Source organism: Ictalurus punctatus, chromosome 21 (genome assembly GCF_001660625.3).
Source record: "Ictalurus punctatus breed USDA103 chromosome 21, Coco_2.0, whole genome shotgun sequence".
Lineage (NCBI taxonomy): Eukaryota > Metazoa > Chordata > Actinopteri > Siluriformes > Ictaluridae > Ictalurus > Ictalurus punctatus.
The window spans coordinates 19036461-19057500 of record NC_030436.2 but is presented as its reverse complement, the minus strand read 5'-3'; the positions used below and the strand labels follow the sequence as shown (position 1 = coordinate 19057500).

The 21040-nt window shown below is 43.1% G+C and overlaps 2 protein-coding genes and 1 long non-coding RNA gene across 3 annotated transcripts in view; 1 reads left to right on the top strand and 2 right to left on the bottom strand.

Moving 5' to 3' along the window:
* The window catches only part of LOC128628898 (uncharacterized), a 3828-nt gene extending 992 nt beyond the window's left edge, over positions 1-2836 (top strand). The window contains exons 1-2 of the long non-coding RNA XR_008393139.1: positions 1-2076; positions 2173-2836. The exon at positions 1-2076 is cut by the window's left edge and continues 992 nt beyond it. This is a non-coding gene — a long non-coding RNA (uncharacterized LOC128628898). The remainder of the gene's footprint in view (positions 2077-2172) is intronic.
* A 10817-nt stretch (positions 2837-13653) lies between these two features.
* setmar (SET domain and mariner transposase fusion gene) lies at positions 13654-15939 on the bottom strand. Its single transcript, XM_017496531.3, has 2 exons — positions 14986-15939; positions 13654-14555 (listed from the first exon to the last, which is right to left on the bottom strand). Exons 1-2 carry the CDS (start codon positions 15082-15084, stop codon positions 13800-13802), a joined length of 855 nt encoding a protein of 284 aa, XP_017352020.1. The 5' UTR covers positions 15085-15939; the 3' UTR covers positions 13654-13799.
* A 759-nt stretch (positions 15940-16698) lies between these two features.
* brk1 (BRICK1 subunit of SCAR/WAVE actin nucleating complex) lies at positions 16699-18678 on the bottom strand. Its single transcript, NM_001200626.1, is given in 3 exon segments — positions 16699-16905; positions 17701-17783; positions 18546-18678. Coding segments are annotated over 3 exon segments (228 nt in total). The 5' UTR covers positions 18664-18678; the 3' UTR covers positions 16699-16878.
* Between the last annotated feature and the right edge of the window lie 2362 nt (positions 18679-21040).

The window sequence follows — 21040 nt, the reverse complement described above, 5'->3', positions numbered from 1 at the left end:
TTTCTCAGGCTTTTCAGTTTCAGGTCTACGCGTGTGACGTGTGACCACCGACGTGTCAAAAACAGGCGCGTGTAGATTTCACCCCATGCCCGAGAGCAGGCCGCGGTGTTGCCGCGGTCGCTATTGAAAGCCTGGTCTTCAAACACAAAGCCACCACCAATTAAAATAAAAAAAAAAGAAAGAAAAAAGCATGAAATCAATGCGCCTCCCGACACGGCACCGTCATCCGTCGTCCGTGCGCCGATCTCTCATTTCATTTCGCCCTGTAGGACGCAGCTCGGACCCGGAATCCTTCAGAGAGGAGCTTTATATTTTTTAATCCGCTCCTTCAATTCCCATCAATTCCACTTTTCATGTCAAGTTTCTAACAGTCTGACCCACAAACCAAGTTGGTGAGCTACTTTTTTTTTTTTTTTTTTGTGCCTGGCCTAAAAAAATAAAACACAAATTTCTTTCGATCATTAGACATTCAGCTCAATGATTTTGTGTCATGCGCTTTGGCACAGACTTGGAGACGTGCTTTCCAAATCAATCAACTTCTCTGTCCTGCAGCATGGCTTTATTATTTTTTTTCTTTATTTATTTAATGAAATAACCCTCATGGTTGCTTTAATAAAAAAGTGTAATAAAGTGGAAGAGGCAGATTTCTCTCTTTCAGGCTTTGCTGGATAATAGTTTAGAAAGCTATATAAACATTTAATGTATTATAGTACGCGATGTTTAAAGTAAAAATTCGTTTGAATCCACCCTTGGGTTTTTTTCCCCCCCCTTCAAGTGATCAAAAATATTGGAACAGGTGCCTGACGGGTGTTTCTTGACGCCCGGGTGTGCCCTGTTAAATCGATTGTTTAAAGAATTCACAGCGCTGAACGTCCACTCTTGGTCCGAGCCCTGGGTTTTCGTCTGTGGAGACTGCACTTGTTGTTAAAATGGATAAACCAACACCAAGCCCAGAGAGCTGTCTATGGGAGACGAGCAAGCCATTTTGAATCTGAGAAAAGAGGAAAAGTCTATCGGGGCCGTTGCACAAGCGTTACGTATAACCAATACAACAATTCGGGATGTCCTGAAAAAGAAAGAACCCACTGGTGTACTGATAGCCAGACGGGTCGGCCAAGGGAAAGAACAGATGATGATCTCAAACGCAGATATCTTCAGTCTACAGCAAAAACGATAGAATCGACCTTCTGTTCCAATAGACTGGATAGTATATAAGCTTATAATCACATTCTTGTTTTGTTAAATAAGGCATTTGTCCTTGAGTAAATACTGTACCCCAAATCCAGCTTTATAGGGTTACCCCCACTGGTATGTTCCTGGAATGATTCTCACTCATTCATCTTCAGTAAGCGCTTTATCCAGGTCAAGGTCATGGTGGAGCTTCTCCCGGGAACACTGGAAGGGATACTGGTTCATCACATGGCATCACACACACACACACACACACACACAGTTGCCAATCTATGTTCCGGCATGTTTTTGGTCAGTGGGAGGAAAGTGAAGAACCCCGAAGAAGGCCACGTGGAGAACATGCAGAACTCTGCACAGACAGAAACCACGTCTGCGCTTATCTGTGGTTACTGACCATCTCAACCCATGTTCTTGACCTATGTGTGACCTGTATGTATATGTATGTGTGTGTGTGTGTGTGTGTGTGTGTGTGTTTCATACAGTCTTGTGTGTATTATCAAGTGTGTGTGATGTGACGTAAGATGAACCAGGTCTTTCAGATGCAAATCTTCACAGATGGTTTGACTCTCACTGACACAGCTGCTTCATTGTAGCTGATTTCCACTAAAATGGAGGCACATGGTTCGGCACTTTGATGAGCTACTCTGTGCATGTACACACAGACACACAGACACACACACACACACACACACACACACACACACACACTCTCTCTCTCTCTCTCTCTCTCTCTCTCTCTCTGTCTCTTCTCTTCTCATTATTAGATACGTGAAGGAAAGGCACTTGAACTGCAAAATAATTCATTACACACACGCCGTGATGAGTAGATCACTCGGGGAAAACAAGCTATGAGAAGAGAGCGTGATGCATCGATCGTCCTTTGAGGTAATATGAAAGTACGATCGGAGGTACAGTAGGATACTGGATCATCGAGTCAATTTCACAGACAATTATACTTATGTTTCACTGTCTGCTTTTCAGTCGTGTCTAACACTGCCGTTCCACTGGAAGCTGACGTACACCATGCTTAGGACTATCTAGGAATTAATGGAGTCCCTCCGTTTTTAATACTTGGATGCAAATCCTTTACAGTCATTGACTGCCTGAAATCTGGAACCCTTCATTGTGATGGCCTTTACTGCAGCCGCCTTCAGTTGCTGCTTGTTTGTGGATCTTTCTGCCTTCAGTTTTGTCTTCAGAAAGTGAAGAGCCTGCTCAGTTGGCTTGAGGTCATCAGACATTTAAGTCCATTTAACTTCTCTGCCTTAAGAAGCCCACTGGGTTGCTTTTGCGGTACATTTTGGGTCATTATCCATCTTTCCAGGTCTTTTGATGTTGCTGATCCCACCAGCGCATTCCTTCTTTTTAAAAAATGTCCCAGATTGTTGATTTGGCCACTCGTAAAAAGTTTCTACTCCAGACCTTTTATCTCCCATGAAATAACGCGGAAACACTCCAGACCTGGCCATGAATCCACGTATCGGTCAGTTGTCCAATTACTTTTGAGCCTGTGAAAATGGAAGGACTCTGTAAAAAAAAAAAAAAAAAAAAAAAAGTCGGTGATTCCTAAATGTTTTTATTTATTTATTTATTTTTTTACATTTTGTTAAACAACCTGAATTAAAGCTGAAAGTCTACACTCCAATCACATCTTGACTGCTTCATTTCAGATCCACTGTCCTGGTGTACGGAGGCACAATTACCAGAATTGTCTCGCTGTCCAAATACTTATGGACCTGACTGTACTAGGCCCAAAACACCTACTCCCTTACTAAAGGGTGCGTCGAAATACAATGCCACAATTCTTTTGTCCGTATAGAAAGACAATAACAATCCTCCTGAATATAATAGAGAACCTGGGAAGTTCTGGCTTTTTAAACGTCTCTTCTCATTAAACCACACTGAGGGTAAAAGGCAAATTAGATCTTGAAGCTCCTGTTGCTACTGCTGTTAGAGTTGGCACCGACGCAGCTGTTGCTTACTTCAAGCTCGTCAGGGGATAAACGACGACCTGTAATCAGTCAGTCCTGCTCATCGAGCTAAACAAGCTTGTTTTGGGAGTCGTAGCCCACAGTTTATTGGAGAAATTGGTCTAAAAGACTCCAACCTGATTAAATGGAGCGGGTACGAATAACACGAACTTCCTCATCATGAATACTAGCGATGGCTTCCTTCACCGTCCGAAGATATAAAGCCAAGTGATATGAATATGCGCACACGCGGGCGTGCTTGCTTCAGAAACCCGCGGACATCCGAAGCGTTTACAAATGAAATCAAGTCGGGGAAGACGTTTCGCTCTGTCCGTACAGCAGGGCGTCTGATCGCCTGTCTCGGTTAATCTGCTTTGTATACGAGGTCTGCTAACGCTCGAGACCAATCGAATTATCTAACCGCAACAAGGACTCGCGAACTCGTCACCGGGGTCACGCTTTAACGTCTGGAAGCTCGGGAAAGAAGCGGCGATTCTTCTACGGTTTGTGAACGGAGTGAGAACATGTGGGTTTGTTCCTCGATGTCCTGTTCACGTGTGAGCCCGGAGAAGAGGAGCGATCCCACACATCACAAAGGCGCTTTTGTGAGCTCGGCGCAGGAGAACGAAGAGAGAAGAGACAGTGACTGTGGATCTGTTGTCGACGCTATTCTGCAGGGAACGAGGGAACGGGTGGAGGGGATCGGCGAGCTCGGCCGCGTCACGTTTCATTTTCAAGGACAAACTCGCTTTTATCCCCAGTCCATCTCGCTGCCGTTTTATTTTTATCGCCCCGGGGGTGCGGGGTGATAATAAATCACCCGCTCTGCTCGGGGCTTCCACGTTTCGAGCATGTCCGAGAGAGAACACTGACCTGAAACTCGTTCGGATATTACACGTGAAAAACGCCGATTCTTTATCTGTTACATACTGTGTGTTATATACTGGTCACTATACCGAATATACCGCTGTCTGGACTTGCATGATTGATGGCCGTGGAACGATGAGCCTCTTACAATAGTACTCCTATTCATTTTTTTTTCCCTGACTGATGAATTTGCATGCTACATTTGTAAGCAGGAAATGACAGTTCGGGAAACTGTGTAGGAAACGGTACAACACCGTCATTAATCATGCATTACCCCCAAGAACAGAAACGCTGAACATCATTAAACTCACCCAAAACCTCTATTTTACCATCAGCCAAAATAAAAAAAAAAACGTCTCTATGAATATATGCTTACTCCCTTTCCCTGGTGTTGCATGGACCGTCATAGGCTCTTACAGTCCCCTCCGAAACTATTGGGACGGCAAGGCTAGAGACATATGGGTTTGACATCAAGGGATGGAGATGAGACGAGACTTTTATTTCCTGGGATTTTCATCCAGACGTGTTAAACAACATAGCGCGTAGAATCTTTTGTGTCTGACCGGCCAATTTTTAGGCGAGCAAAAGTATTGGAACAGATAAGTCTTGAAGTCAATGAAAGTTACTAACACTTGTAATAACTACTGGACTGTTTGCGTATCCTTCGCTCGGAGTGACCGCATCGAGCCCAGTGACGTCACCGAATTGTCGGTTTCGCTTTTGTGTTTCTTTTACCGCAGCCTCTTTCAGTTGCCGCTTGTTTTGGAGGGGGCGGGGTCCTCCATTCAGTCTCCTCTTCAGGAAGTGAAATGCTGCTCGGTTGGGTGAAGGTCTGGTGATTGACTTGGCCAGTCTAAATCTTTCCGCCCCCCCCGTTGAAGTTCTTTGCTGAGTCGTAAATCGCTACCATCATGAGTTCCATCATCGATAAAGATTAGTGAGTGTGTTCCAGAAGTAGCCACGCAAGCCCAAACCATGACACTACCTCCACCATGTTTCACAGATGAGATTGTATGTATTGGATCGTGAGCAGCTCCTTTCTTTCTCCACACTTTGGCCTTCCCAGCACTTTGGTAGAGGTTCATCTTGGTTCCAGAACTTTTATCGCTCGTCTCTGTATTTATTTGTGAATTCCAATCTGACTTTTCTCTCTTCTCATACTCAGCTCTTGATCTCAAACCCAAATGTCTTCGGTCTAGAGCAAAAAAAACAACTGAACCGGCCTTGCTGCTCCAATAGTATTATATTGTAATATACAATATTACAATAGTAATATTGCTAGGTTATCCCAGTGACATCCGAGTAATCAAGGATAAAGATTAACTAGAACTTAATTCGTGATTGGCGACATCCAGGAATCACATCTCCAGACTCTGTATGAGACGATAGACGTGTTGAATCTTTCCGCTCATTATAATTTCATGAATACGGTCCTCCAGAGCGGTTCCCATAGAGCAGTGGTCACCATCCCTGTTCCTGGAGACGCTCCCACCATAATGGTGCCCAACTGACCAGCTAATCATTGCCTTGAGAACTTCTTAATCAACCGAAAAGAAAAAAAAAAAAAAAGGGTGTGTTCGATTTTGGTTGGAGATGAAACCTGAAGGAACGGTGGTTGGTGGCTAGTGGTATAGAGCGAGGCTGGATGTATGTCACCTGCTGGATCATGGGGTGTCTACAGCATGTCGATTGTTCATGCTTAAGTCCTGGCATGGAGGTGAGTGTGTTCTGCCCTACACCACAAAGTTGTACCTCACTAAAAATAAAAGACAATTATACAGTGATAATGGCTTTGGGTGTCCCTCGGGAAACGTTCTTATTACAGCAGCATTAGTAGTTTTGCTCTAATTATCCGCCATGGCTCGGATTGCTCTTCGGATTCATGCCTCGATGCTTGATGATGATAAGCCGTCGGTTAGAGTCTTATTCAGGGAAATGGATCTGAGGAGCAAAATGCATCAACACCCTAAACCCATAAACGTGATAGAGTGAGGGTGAGGACAGTAAGCTTGAGGGCTGTAATGATGGGAATCGATGACATGAAGAGATGCTGTGTGTGTGTGTGTGTGTGTGTGTGTGTTTGAATGTGAGCGTTTGAGCCGTGAGCGTCTGATTACTCGCGGTGCAGTAAATCCCACCTCGTCGTATCTCTGCCAGGAATTCACCGACGTGTGTGAAACACGTTTCTCCTTAATTGGACGTGATCGAGCCTAAAATTCAGGCCCGGAGAACCTTGCGCATGCTGCCGTAGCAAGACCGCGTAGTGATATGGGAGCTCAGACCTCTGTTTTAGCTTTAGAGGCCCACTTGGGCTGATCTTTTACTAAAACAGCTCTTGAAATCCCGGTGTGGGAATCTATACAGCATCTCCCACTCGCTGATGTGGTAACTATGGAAACGTGCTACCGTGGTATTCTCCTAAGTTCTGAGGAGGGTTCAGAGCTCAGGCAAGAGATGGAGAGAAACATGGAGGAAAGATCATGTATCTCTGAGCGAATATAGAACATCTCAACGATATTCCTACTAAACGACGTTCCTCCAGGATGAATTCGGGATGCGATCAAATACTAACGCAGACATAGCGCTTTGCTTGTGTTTCCTCATTTGTAAGTCGCGTCTGCTAAATGAATAAATGTCAATTCTTTTACGCTTTTTGTTTGTAAACAATTCGGCGAACTATACTGATTTTAACCCCAAGTCGATATTATGGACTACTGTGTGTATCGTGTCCCAATGCAGTTGCAGGTTCTATCGCTATGAACTGTGCAAAGATCACATTACATCATGAAACGAGACCAGAAGACAGGGAGAGCAGGCCCAGCTGAGTGTCCAGCACCTCTGGTGTAGCTGCAGGTGCTGTGCCTGTGAGCCCGGCAGCCTTCATTAATTCACAACGACACGCTGTGTAACCTCGCCACAATTATCAGCGGGCGCGACAGACGAGAAGAGAGCAAACAGAGAGAGACCGGCGTACAGGTGCATCTTAAAAAATTACGATATCATGGAAACGTGGAACTTTCATATATTGGAGGTTCGTGACACAAAGTGAAATATTTTGAGCGTTTTTTGATTTAATCTCGACGACGACGACGACGGCTCACTGAAATATATATATTCGAATAAAGAATGTATGATACGGAAATGTCGACCTGATGAAAAGTACGTTCATTCACTCGGTCGTGGTTTTAATCCTCTTGCGGGAATGACCGCGTCGGTGCGGCGTGGCGTGGAGGCGATCGGCGTGTGGCGCTGCTGAGGTGTTCTGGAAGTCCAGGGTGCTTTGAGAGCGGTCTTCGGCTCGTCTGTATCGTCGGGTCTGGTGTCTCTCGTAGATTCTCTATGCGGTTCGGGTCAGGCGAGTCGGCTGGACGATCGAGCACAGTAATACCACGGTCAGTAAACCGGTTACTAGAAGTTTTGGCGCTGTGTGCAGGTCCATAAAGCTCGTCAGCAGATGGAAGCATGACGTGCTCTAAAATCTCCTGGTAGACGCTGCATCGACTCTCGACTTGAGAAAACACTCTGGACCGACACCAGCAGATGACCTGGCAACCCAAATCATCACCGACTGTGGAAACGTCACACTGGACTTCAAGCAGCTCGGATTCTGTCCCTCTCCGCTCTTCCTCCAGACTCTGGAACCTTGATTTCCAAATGAAATGCAGCATTGACTTCCATCTTCCCCGTGATTGTGCTTGCGTACTGAACCAGACTGAGAGATTAAAGCCTCAGGAAACCTTCACAGGTGTTTGGAGTTAACTATCTGATTAGAGTCTTCTCAGGTCGACATTTCTGTATTATAAATCCTTCATCCTAATATTTTGAGAAACTGGATTTTTGATTTCCATGCGCTGTGAGCCGTAATCAGAGATTAAAACGAAAAAAGAAAAAAAAAAGGCTTGAAATATTTCACTTTCACAGAGCGCAAGACGTGTGTCAGGTTAAACACAGGAAAGCATCGCTGAAATCTAAAGTAGCTTACGTTTCACATCGATATCGCAAACTGGTTCTTAGCTCGCATTCCTATTTAGCAATATTTTGAGGAGGTCTTTTTAAAAAAAAAAAAAAAAAGGCTATAAAAAAAAAAAAAGGCCATGTTCACAGATTGACATTAAACTGATGCTAACCGTTACATTTGTAGCTCTTGGTCTATGCACTTCATCCGCGCTAGAGCAGTAATCTCGCAAAGGAAACCAAACCTGTTAATCTCACTGACAAACCCAGTGGCAGTAAAAATAGACCAACAATGACGCGTGAACTAGTAAAACTGTCATCGGAAGGCACTAGGAGCCGGTGAAGGTCTGTCTGAAAGTGAATTAAAAGAACCATTGACTAGAATGAGGGTTAATGCCTTAACAGGGATTAGTTTAAGAATAGCACAGAATGAACCCAGAGGACATCATGGACGTCATGCTAAGCGCTTTCTGACGTTTGTTTTGAAAACCGCAAAAAAAATTGATGTGTAGATTATGCTTGATGTGTAGATTATGCAAGAACACGGACACAAAAGCACATAAATGATTGCTTTCGTAAACAATTCGCATTCTATTATAAGATACCGGTGATTGTAAAGGAGCGTGTCAGCAAAAATGCTAAAATGGCTAACACTGAAGGCAATCTACTGGAAGAACACTAGCATGAGCTCATGTGCAGAATGTTAATTAACCCTTGGTAGCAAAATATTATCGAATACCAATAAGATTTTCACAGTGGCCCACTCTAGCTAACCCCCCCAAAAAAAAAAAACGAAATGGTATAACTAAACAAAAATGAGCAATTCAGTAGAAATAAACCAGAAATACACAGCACAGAAATAAAATCAGGTTGATCTTAACACAACATTAGCCAGTGGATGAGATCTGGTGCGGACACGACGACATCTGGCTTCTCATCAGAGACGTAACCCACTTCAGACATGACAGGCTGCCCGCTTCTATTTCTGCCGCTGTCGATCTCGCCGTTCCGCTCGCCGCTCACCTCACACGTCTTACTGACATGAACCGTGTGATGGCTTTGAAGCCTCTCTTCACACCGAGAGCCTCTTGATTGGACGTGATTTGATTGTGGGAGGCTTCGATTAGGGGACGGCAGGATCTCCGTGGAGCTCAGAGTGGCTGGAAGCGCCGGCGTCGGAGGACGTAAGAAGGCGTCGAGCGCCGCAATCGGCAAGCATGAAGAGGGACGATCACCTGGTTGAAATGTTACAATAACTGTAAGGAATATTAATAAATTCATGCATCATAAGCACGCCACGTTACAGTACTACGCATTATTTGGAAACACTCCAATCTGGTGAAATCGGCCAATTTAAAGCGGCAGCGTGTAACTTTTAGAGCCCTCTGCTGCCTGTGAGGTGAACTACAATTGCTTCCTGCTCCACTCCCAGACCCCACCCCCACCACGGCAACTGACCACGCCCTTTTTCTGTTAAAACTAAAGCCTTATGCTGTGTAAAATGAATAGGACGGAGCAAAGCAGCACTGCTGTGGAACTAATTTCAGGGCCGGAAGAAAATCTCAACAGAAACAAAGAAACAAACCAAATAAAAAACTAAATGGCATCCGTTGCATGGCAATAATAAAATGTCACATATTTATAAAGTCTTCTTTGAAATTACACGATGATTATAGCTGTAGAAGCACGTTTAGAAATTACAGACTGAATCTTTAATACGATCAAATTAAAATCCTCAGCAATTACGCCGACCCAATTATTACCCAGATGCATTGGGGTTGTTGTTTTTTTTCTTTTCTTCCTTTTTCTTTTTTCAAATTCGGAAAAGAGAACGTAAGGAGAAAGTGGCACTACTTTTTTAACATTCGCACGAGCGTAATGTAGGCCGCCCCGCCGCCACAGCGCGCTCGGTGCTCTTGACACATTGTCCCATATAGACATACAGCCACTTCTGCTTTAAATAAATTCACAGCATGCAGCGAAGTGCACCGGGCTTATGGGCCGCGCTGCCTAAATAAACCACCGGCCCAGTTTCTAAGAAGAAAATGGGGCCAAATTAAAAATAAATAAATACATTCGCAACCCCAACAGGCATCATTTGGGATGTTTGTTTAGTCTTTCGACCCGTTTATAAGACAGCAGTTGACTTGTGGGAGAATCAAGAATTAGACTCTCCTGCTCTGGTCAGTTTCTCCCTCAGTAGGACAGTGTTTGAACTGGAGCTACAAGTCTAACATTGTTAACAAGTAACGTACGCAACGTACATTTTGGACATTTTCACTTAGGGGTGTACTCACACTTGTTGCCAGCGGTTTAGACGTCTGTGTGTTGAGTTATTTTGAAGGGACGGCAAGTTTACACTGTTACACAAGCTGTACACTCGCTACTTTACATTGTAGCAAAGTGTCATTTCTTCAGAGTCGTCACATGAAAAGATATCATCAAATATTTACACAAATGTCAGGGGTGTACTCACTTCTGTGAAATACTGTATCTTCTGAAATGCGATATTATGATCATATCACGACCTGATGTCATGACAGTAATGCCTAACCTGCTATCTGATGGACAGAACGCGTAGAGTCTCGCACACTCACGACTCACTTCGTCTGAAATGTAATAGTGGGATGACGAGGCCAGCTCGGAGGGCGACGTGACAGTTAAACTGAAGGTCGCTCCATCAGCAGTGCAGGATTTCTGCTTTCACCGGCCAACGATCGCTGTGAAACACTGCCCACACTCGCCATCCAATCGATATCGCACGTTCTGTTGCCATAGAGACTTGGGAGACTTGCTTGCTCACTTGATGCGATGAGTCATGAGACAGAAGTCAAATTTCAGAGAGTCTATCATAGGCGAGTCAGTATCGTTTCTCCCCCCAGCCCGATCGGAGGAGACGAGGTTCCTCCTGCACCGAAGAGGAAGCGCCGCCGAGACGGCGTTTTCTCGGATGTGTTGTAACGTGTCAGGAAGTTACAGAGCAGCAGTGAGGCCAAAAAACAAAACAAAAAAAAAAAAAAAACGTTTTCACAAGAATTCAAAGCGGAGCTGCAGCTCAAGGCGCTGTGAACCTGCAGCCACACTTGATTGAATTCTTTATGAAAATGACTTCTGGGAGACTGAAAGGCCCTCGCGGGCTGGGCTGAGACCACGCGCTCTTTACTAAGGAAGCAGCTTTATCAGACAGCAGAGAGGAAGAGAAGCACAGTCAATAAACGCTGCTCATAATGGCATGGCTGAAAGCAGCTGGGGGAGAAAAAACCTTCATCAAACTACCATTAACACCAACCACAGAGGAAGAGAAAATATCTTAGCGACAAATCATAACTGCACAGCTTTAAAACATGGCATGCTGTAAAAGCATGCACTAATGAGTGAATTTGTCCAAAATAAACCAAATCAGTCCATTCGATACATAAATTATGGCACCCCTGACTCATACAGGGGCTTCGGGACTATCGCAGTTCTCATATTAAAGTCTGACTGGGGCGGTGGTGGCTTGATTGTTAAGGCTCTGGGTTACCGATCGGAAGGTCGGGGGGTTCAAGCCCCAGCACTGCCACTGTTGGGCCCTTGAGCAAGGCCCTTAACCCTCTCTGCTCCAGGGGGCGCTGTATCATGGCCGACCCTGCGCTCTGACCCCAACTTCCTAACATGCTGGGATATGCGGAAAAAAGAATTTCACCGTGCTGTTAATGTACACGTGATCAATAAGACCTCATTATCATTATCCAGTATGTTGATGTTCTCTAATGTACCCGATGCAAAGGAATAAAGAGTCTCTCTGCTCCACTCTATTAAAAGAATAATCTTACGGGGAAAAGTTTACTCCAAATGTAGTCGATTAACCGACACACGATTGGTGTCGAATTTAAGCTATAAAATGTGACGGAGGTCTGTCTCAGCCAAATTGTTTCGAGAGGTCTGTCTCAGCCAACATGTTTTGTGTAAATCTCCGCCTCAAACCAAATCCGGATCTTGCCGGCCTGTGGTTTAGGACGCAGTGGAACGAAACTTCACCGTAGCTGAATACTGGGATGTAATCGAGGCGGCCATCTTGCACAACCCAGAAGAGGATGGGTTCCCTTTTGAGTCTGGTTCCTTCTCGTGTCGTCTCCGGGAGTTCTTCAATTTTCCGCTCTTGCACCTGGCTTGCTCATTAGGGGTCTAAAATCTACATCCAGATTTCTGTGACTGTTGTTAAAATACAAATAAAACCAAATCGTACTGACATGAACTGAACAACCAGAAGTTCAATCTCTTACACTTACATGGACTTGAAACATAAAGCTGACCCATCTGACAAGACTTCTGTAACTTCTTACTACGTTAAAGTCATAGCTCCAGGGCAAAACTGAAGTCAAGACTGCAGACATGACGTCTTGGGTAAGGGGGAAACTGTTTTACATGTGTTTTATCCAAGGATCAAAGTGTCATCCAGATTAAATCACATGCTTCAGAAGAAGTAACTGAATAACGATCGGAGAGTTGAAATGGTTAATAAGCTGTGAGATAACTCTGGGAGGTAAAGTTGCAGAGTGGTGATTAATACACTGGACGTTACTGTGGATTATTTACTCTCCACACGCAGACAGCGCGATGCCGCGCTCGTGTTCTGGTCTCGTTTCTACAGCCCTGCTCTGCATCTCAGGTCTCTGGGCTAATTAACCCAGATGAGGATATTAATATCGGTGTTGAGATGAAGGAGGGTCCTTGCTAGAAGTGGGGCAGAGACGTGGAGGAGACAGAAGGGACGGGATTTAAGAATGACGACTCTGTGAAGTGGGTCGCTCCGGCCCCGTCCTCCGTGTGGCGCTGGGGAGCGAGCGCTGTTACTATATCCAAACACCCAGAGGCTCTTTTTAATTGCTTATTACTCCGGAGCTTTGACTCCAATGTTAAGTTCTGTTAAAAGGGGAAAGCGGTGGTTCAGAAACTCGTTCAAAAGATGGACAGTAAGCGAGGAAACCTGGACTGGTGTTTACAACGCCGGACAGAAGCGGAATGGAACAAGTGGTCCAGAAAAGTAGACCAGCAAGTTCAACACAATACACTGAGGGATAAATTGATGTACTGGGTATAATCAGCTTCAGCTCAGTGATGTCACACAGACAAGGACACGACGTGATGGACCGCGAGCTGTAAAACCTCGCCGTGTAGCTCAACAGTGTAACGTTATTGAGGGCGGCCATTTTGTAGAAGAAGAAAATCTTTTTTTCAGAATTGATATTTGGGATCACAGTGTGTTGATGGCATGTTGGAATTATGGGATTTATGAGCTTCTGAGTGCCCAAACTCAAACTTTTCTGAAATGTAAATGACCAGTTTGGGAACCACTTGGGAATTCTGAATTTTCTGAAAGTCACGTTACCAATTTGAGGGCCCACTGGTCATTTGGAATTTTCCGAAATCTAAACTGCCAGTTTGGGAACCGGTTGGGAATTCAGAACGTTCCCAAATGACCAGTTGGGACTTCTGAATTTTCTGAAATCGCCACCTCGGCCGGTGCGAGTTCATGTTTTAAACCACAATGTGACTTAGGATAACCCCGAGTTTAGGATTAAACCAGGGACCGTGGAGCTGTGAGGTATCAGTGCTACCCCACTGTACCACCGTCAGAAATTAATGATCGTGTGCGTTTCCATATAAACAACCAATCTGAGACTCGGGACACAGAGTACAGCTGTCATTTAATAATTACAGTTTCTTTAAGACGTGCTGTCAGACAATAGATGCAGGAGAGACATGACCTACATGATGCTAATATTGCATTATAAACTATAAGTAACCTGTCGGGATCATTTCTCCGCTGTACTCTCAGTGCAGGACAGAAAGGTCTAAAGGTAAAAAGCCAGTGCAGTTCTGCGCACCACACAGACACACTTTCCTCTGTAGAGCTCCTGCAGCAGAAGCGTCAGTTCTCTGTACGTGTCCTCCTGAGTAATCGAAGGCGAGTTCCTCGCCCGCTTCTATGTCTCGGCTGGAGAACAGGGCCAGTCTGGGCACCACCGAGTGCACGCGCACGGGCACCATGGTTAGGTTGGGCTGGCACGAGTGGTTCAGAAAGCGGCCCACGTTTCCCACGGCGACCGGGTCCACAAACGTCACACCTAGCCTCTGCGAGCCACCGTGCTCCTGCACGGCGATGATGTAATTCTTATCCTCGGGAGTCTGGGACACCTGCCTCCGCCGTGCCTCCTCAAACCCGATCACCTCCCCGGCATACTCGCACACAAAACTGCCACGTTTGATGGCTTCCAGGGTCACGACCCCCCAGCCACGGTTCTCGGTTCGGAAAACACAGAGGCGGATTTGCAGGCCGTTCTGGACCACGCGGGACCGGCAGGACTCACCACACGCACACAGGGCATTACATTCAAACACAGGCTGGCTGTAAGAAGCGCCCGGCTCCTCTCGCTGCTCCAGTAAACCTCCCTCGGTGTACACCAAGCCGAAACGCAGGCACGGGCAGCTGGGCTGCACACAGGACGCCAAGCGACACGAGCAGCCTGGCAGGGTCACTTCACTCGGGTCAACATCACAGCCCACACCCTGAACGTTCTCTGGAGTGTACTGAAGCACACACACACACACACACACACACACACAATGTTAAAAACGTGTATAAGATAATAATAATAATAGCATTACCCTCTGGAATAAAGATGTTAATATCCATCATCTAAAAACATTGAAGAAGCCATGCCTACTGTTTTCAGTGTTTACTACAACAACAGGTTGATTTTAAGATTTAAATTAGACATCAAATCATCGAATAGGAATGGATTAAACAAGTGAAACGCGTTTTTAAAAATACAAATCATACACAAGTGTAAATAAATACTAAAAGCAGGAAACGCTGTACTGGAGGTCTGAGTGTGAGTATAGGCTGCCATCTGGTGGCCATAAAGTGAAACTGTAGCACAGAGCAAGCTCAAACACAGGCAGAAATGCTAAGCGACATCAAATAAAAAAATATATATAAAAACAGACAAGAATATACCTGGAAGTTGGGCAAACTGTCCTCATTCACGTCTTTTTCGATGCAAACGGGGACGTTTTCCAGACCGTTGCTGATGTCCCCTCCGTATAAACCAGTCATTTATTTATTTATTTATTTTAAAATACAAACACTAAACATTTTAGAGGACATTTTCCATATATACAGGGCCGAGTCTTGGCTTTAATACCATTTCAATAATCATAATAATACATTTAAAAAGTAACGCGGCTCCCAATAGAAACACTTACAGACAACCGGAAACCGGAAGTAACTCTGTCACAAATATATTTCAAACGTAAAGTCCCATTGTGCGTCTGAAATCAAACGCTAGCCATTAGCCGCATGCGACATGCTTATTATTAAACACGAACCTATTCTATTACACTTTCATTTACATTAAAGAACGACAAATCATGTTGTTGTTCAACAAAAACAAAACAAACAAAAATGTCATGTTGGAGAAACCGCAAAGTGTAAACTCCTCGGTCCTGAAGGTGTCGGCTAGCTTAAAGTTACAGCTCTGTTACAAACCCCTGACACTGGAAACTCCTTCCATAAACGTTAAACAAACACCTCACACAAAGCTTCACCATATCGATTAGAATTTCTCTCTGCTAAATAAAAAATGCCCATGTTTATGTGGAGCAGCTACTGTACAAGACCCCATGAATGAACTGTTGCTATAGAAACAATCAAGTATTACAACAAGCGAATTGATATCCTGGGATTCCCAGCTGCACTACTGTCAGATCTGCTGTCATAACCAATTAATGAATCCATAATTTGATCGTTAATGCTAAATTAATGCCTTGCCTTCTGACCAATCAGAATCAAGAACTGAACAGCACAGTGGTGTAATTCTAGCTGTCTACGACATCCCAGGTCATGTCCATGCACTTTCTGATAAACATTAAAGTTCAGTTAAGTTTCGAATTAGTCTCCTCCCCAAATAACATCTATACGAGACCAAAAAAAAGAAGAAAATACAAGATATTAGAAATGATATGAATGAATGTTCAGGTGGCAGAATTGATACACAAACACAAAACAGTTATGTGATGTCCTTTAATTTTTTTGTACTCATATTTTTAAACCACAATACATCAAAGTATGAGCATTAAAACACTAAATCGGCTGTAGAGAGGCCGCCGTCGCTTCCGGCCTCTCGCCGCGCACACACACTCGCCCTCGCCGTGTGAAGATGTGCTATTGCATGAGAGAAACTGTCACAGGGCATGGGGTGTTCATGTCAACACAGGCTTTTGCATTCCCACAGTTACAAAATATATACAGAAATCCGCTTACACACACGTGGGCAGAGTAAACAAATTACATTTTTGTTTTTTTTTTTTAATAAAAATAAAAAACTAACCATTTTGCAATGTTCCTTGTCCCCGCCCCATGTCGAACTCGCTCGTCGTACACTCGTTTTATCCTATATTTCCATATAAGTTTAGAGTGTGAATTTCCCAGTTAATAATATCCGCTCAATTTTAAATCGGGACACGATGAAGGACCAGACGTACGCGCAAGCACCACAGAGACAGTAACAATTCGAATGCGGATAACAAAATAAAACAGAACCGCTGTTCATACTGAGGCAGAAACTGTGGAAAATAAAAATGGTCACACGTTAATCATGTTCCCGCACGTTAAAGCCGCAGCGAGGAACTGCTACAGTTCGACCTGACCGACCCGCACCTTATTTTTTTTAATGTTCCTTTTTTAAGTCCTAACGCAGCGTAGCACTGTATCAGCAGTTCCTCACTGGGGCTTTAAGAGACTGGTTGAAAAACAGTCGCTTGGTTATTTAAGGTGAATGAGGATAGAGGGGAAGAAAAGAAAAAGAAACAGGAGTGTGGCCATGTTGTCCAGTCGTCAGCGTCGGGATGGTTAGGTCAGCGTTTCCCCTTTTGTAACCTTAAACAAAGAAGTGAGAGTAAGTTCAGCGTATTGTGAACCATCATGCAACCAAATCATAAACTCATCAGTGAGCCCTGTGTGCTGCCGTGCTTTTGCTCCACGGAAACAGTCCATAGAGGGTTTCGCCGAGTTTTTTTGTGATCGTCGCGGCCAAAAACGCCCGATTTTGCTGCGGCATTTTTCGACATTTGCGATGTAAAACTACTCGCATCGGTGAAATCGCGACTGCACGAATCTCACGATCTTTCGCAGATGTCTGTCGGTAAACGAGACCTTCTAGCTGTACTCACGTCCGACACGCGTGAATCAGAGCGCTTCGGCTGAACGCCGCGACGTCAAGGCGAAGCGTCTCGGCCCGAGTTTGCCGGAAAATCTTGCGGTAATTTTGAAAAATTGACCTGCGAGCTCCTCCGAACATCGCAGAGTTTGCTTGATGATCGTGTGTCGATTTCTGCGATCGCAAGATGGAGAAATCCCGGAGGGACTGATTAAAAGCTAGTCGAGTGTGGCGAGTTAGTCAGTGAGTCAAGTGCATTAACACAGAGCGAGCACGTAAACACGCGAGCCTTGTTTTCTTTTCACGCCACATATGAAGAATATTCTTCGAGTAAGACTTCCATTTTTTTTTTCTCCTCCTCTTGATAAGACTCGTTTTTGTTTAAAGCTGTGACGTACGAAACTCAGAAAGTGTGGAAATTCTCTGGTGCGAATTCTGCGATGTACTTTAAACGAGTTTACGTCCTGAACTTCGGCTCGGACGAGGCAAAAACGCTCGCGTATTCGTTCTCTCACCCGGGCTTCGATGTACTCGATCCTTCTCTCCAGGGCGGTGAGCTTCTCGTTCAGCGTGGCTAAACGGGACCTGCAGGACATATCTGAGGAGGGAATCGTTCAAAAAAAAAAAAAAAAACATTCATTCGAGTAAAAAGTTTGGATTTAGTTTGCATTTAATTGAACTCATTTCACTGAAACAGAATAAACGTCCAAATCTAAGTGAGGATGATTGCAACAATGATAATAATACATTTTATACAGCTTCCTTGTTCGACATTGCTCATTTAACAAAATGAATCCATCATGTTTTTTGTATTATTATTACAACTAATAACTAGTTATACCTTACCAGAAATGTAGTTGATATAAATACAACCTTCATCTAAATGGTGCAATGTTGAGCCTCATACAAATAACCAAGACTAAATTATTCGGCTATAAAGACACAAAGACAAATCTTGACATTTCAAAATGGAAATTTCATGAGCTATTTTATTCATTTATCTACAGCAATCTAACTGAATTCATTTCTCCTCTATCAGCATTAATGTCATGAATATGTTTACATCATATCTACTAGCAAGCTAGCATCATATCTACTATCGACTAGCAAGCTTACTAACAAGCTGGAATGCGTAAATAATACGTCTAATATGTTCTGTACTTCTGTAAACCTCAAATTAAATACCAAATGCTTATAAATAAATAATAAAAGGTTTAGACAACACAGGAAGCTACAGTCAGCCGACCAGCCACTCCTCATCTCGGACACGCTAGCGCAGTTAGCATAGCAGCACTCCACAACAGGCGGCTGTTGGGGGTAAACGTTGTTGTTGTTGTTGTTTTTCTATGAACAAACCCACCAAACGAGTTGAGGAAATCGGCTATTTTCTTGATGCTGCTTGTAATCACTTCAATATACTCGCGATTCGCCCAATCCTGGTGGATTTCTCTCTGCACTGGATCCTCCTGGCCGGCCATTTTCCCTCCAGCTGCTTGTGTGTGAGCGGGTTGGGCGTCGCACTCTTTTTTTTTTTGCTGACGCACGCCCCCTTGTGTCAAACAACCAGGCATGTTCAAAACGATTCCTTCTTACTGATTCGATTCACTAAAATGATTCGAATTGACTCACTATTTCTTTTACAGGATTTTTTTTTATATAGGAGCGTTTGTTAATGTTTTAGAATGTACATGTCAGAAATGCTAAGTTTCAGTTTTAAGTTGCTCGTTTAGCTGAATATTTTGTTCCGAGTTGTATTATTTCTTATTATTATTTTATTACAGAAAAGCACATGTTATAAGGACATCATTCAGTCTTTGGGGTTCTCTGATTGTCTTTTTTTTTAATGAATGTGCTATTATTCCTTCCTTATTATGAACATACATGTTCATATACACAGTATGTGTCTACTCTGCCCAATTATATGATACCCCCCATTTTATAGCATTGAAACCATCTTGGTGTGATGCATGGTTATAGAAATAAACTTTGAAATATAAAGCAGACAAACTTTGGAGTGTGTAAAATACCTTGATTTTGCACATGAATTTATTATTTATTATACACCATGCTGGAAGCCTGTCTGTAGCCTATGGACATCATTGGGAGTGGGGAAAGTGACTTTTTTTTCTCTTTTAATTCCATGCAACGAATTCAAATTTATTCGATTGTGTTGTATTACAAATTCTGTTTTCTTTCCTTTTTTTAAAAAACAAGGTTTACATTTTAATCCTGGCTCAATTTAATCACCGAAATATGCCATGTTAGACTCAAGAATCCTTGTAGAAAGAACTGACTCTATGAACCGCATCTTAAAGAATCGAATGAATCTTTTAGATCCGATACAGCCAGTAGACTCCAACGAGTCGTTTAGAAAACGTTCCTCCAGTTCACATAACGTTTCAAAACAAAGTTATTACAAAATAGCAAAAGGTAATAAAATTCAATAAAACAAGATTACAGAATGAACAGGGAACACCAAAATCTTATAGAAAGGGCTCATGTAAAAACTTCTCAATTTGTCGGCACCATTAAACAATTTAAACAGCTCTCGTGCGTGTATGAAGTTTAACGGTTTTGTTGTTTTTTTTTTTGTTTTTGTTTTTGTTTTTTGCCTCCTTTGCAACTTGCAAGCCTTCTTTCATTGATAATAATCGGAACAAAAAACTTTCAGGGCAAGTGATTTAATTTATTATATATTAGAAAAGGAATAGAATAATATTGCTATCAGGTTTACAAATGTCATGCTGAGTCTGTTTAGGATTATTATGATTTAATGTATTGATTATCATTATTGAATTAATGAACAGACCTTTTAGCTTAGATCTTAATGAAAGAAGCTAATATGCTAATGAGGCAATTCTCAAATTTTAACTTAATTATATATATATTACATTTAGATCAATGTCAGCCCAGCTGAGACAGTGCAGACAAGGACTTGCAAAAGCCCTAGCCCTAGCCCTAGGCCCAGACACCATCTCAGGACCTGAACCTATCCTTAATGTCTCATGTCCTCTCCCTACCAACCATCCTGAGATGCTTCATAACCTCTGCCACGTCTCCCTGACGTCCCATAATCAGCCAGTTCTCACACAGCATAGAGCTGACTGCAGGTTTGTGTGTGTGTGTGTGTGTGTGTGTGTGTGCTGTGGGTTTGATGATTAGCTTTAATTATGTGCTTCATGACACCTCTAATTATTCTCCACACCTATTGTGGTCTAGACAGGGATCCAGACATGGACTGGAGGGTTTAACAGTCTCTGGGCCTGAACCTGAACATCAGGATCTTCCTGCAAGGATGGGTCAGTGAGATGTTTAAACACTTTAATACATTTCTTATCATGATAATAAACACTGGTGTTAGATTGTAGAGCAATGAAAAATACATTCATTTACTGTGGATCTCAGAATAGTACACTTATTATGTTCTTAGTATTGTATTTTAGTCATTTTATTGTAGAGTTGCACAATAGTGGCTACCGTTGTTAATTTCACAATTATCCAGTCAGTTTTTTTTTTTTTAATTTCATTTAATTTGTTTTGGCATTCAGTCATTTTAAAGCAATGAAATGCACCTTTTTTAAATTCAGTAAAATGGCTGAGGGAAGGAAGTAAATAAGTAAGTAAATAAATAAACAAAGAAACAAACAAACAAAATGAAACCACATAGAAAGGTTAAATGAATCAGGCGCTCGTAATTTAAGAGACAATTTAAAAAAAAAAAAAAAAAAAAAAAACGTCTTTTATTACCGAGTTTAAAATTTGTACTTAATTTTTTTTAGACTTAAATAATTAAATAAAGGCAAGAATCATGATTAATAATTGATCAATTGTGGAGACTATTTTCTTAATTTTTTT

Bases quoted from the DNA above. Each gene is read 5' to 3' on its own strand.
- setmar (XM_017496531.3), bottom strand. From the start codon at position 15,084: ATGACTGGTTTATACGGAGGGGACATCAGCAACGGTCTGGAAAACGTC. The intron at 14,556-14,985 runs GTATATTCTTGT...TGTGTGCTTCAG, and splicing joins ACAGTTTGCCCAACTTCCAG to TACACTCCAGAGAACGTTCA.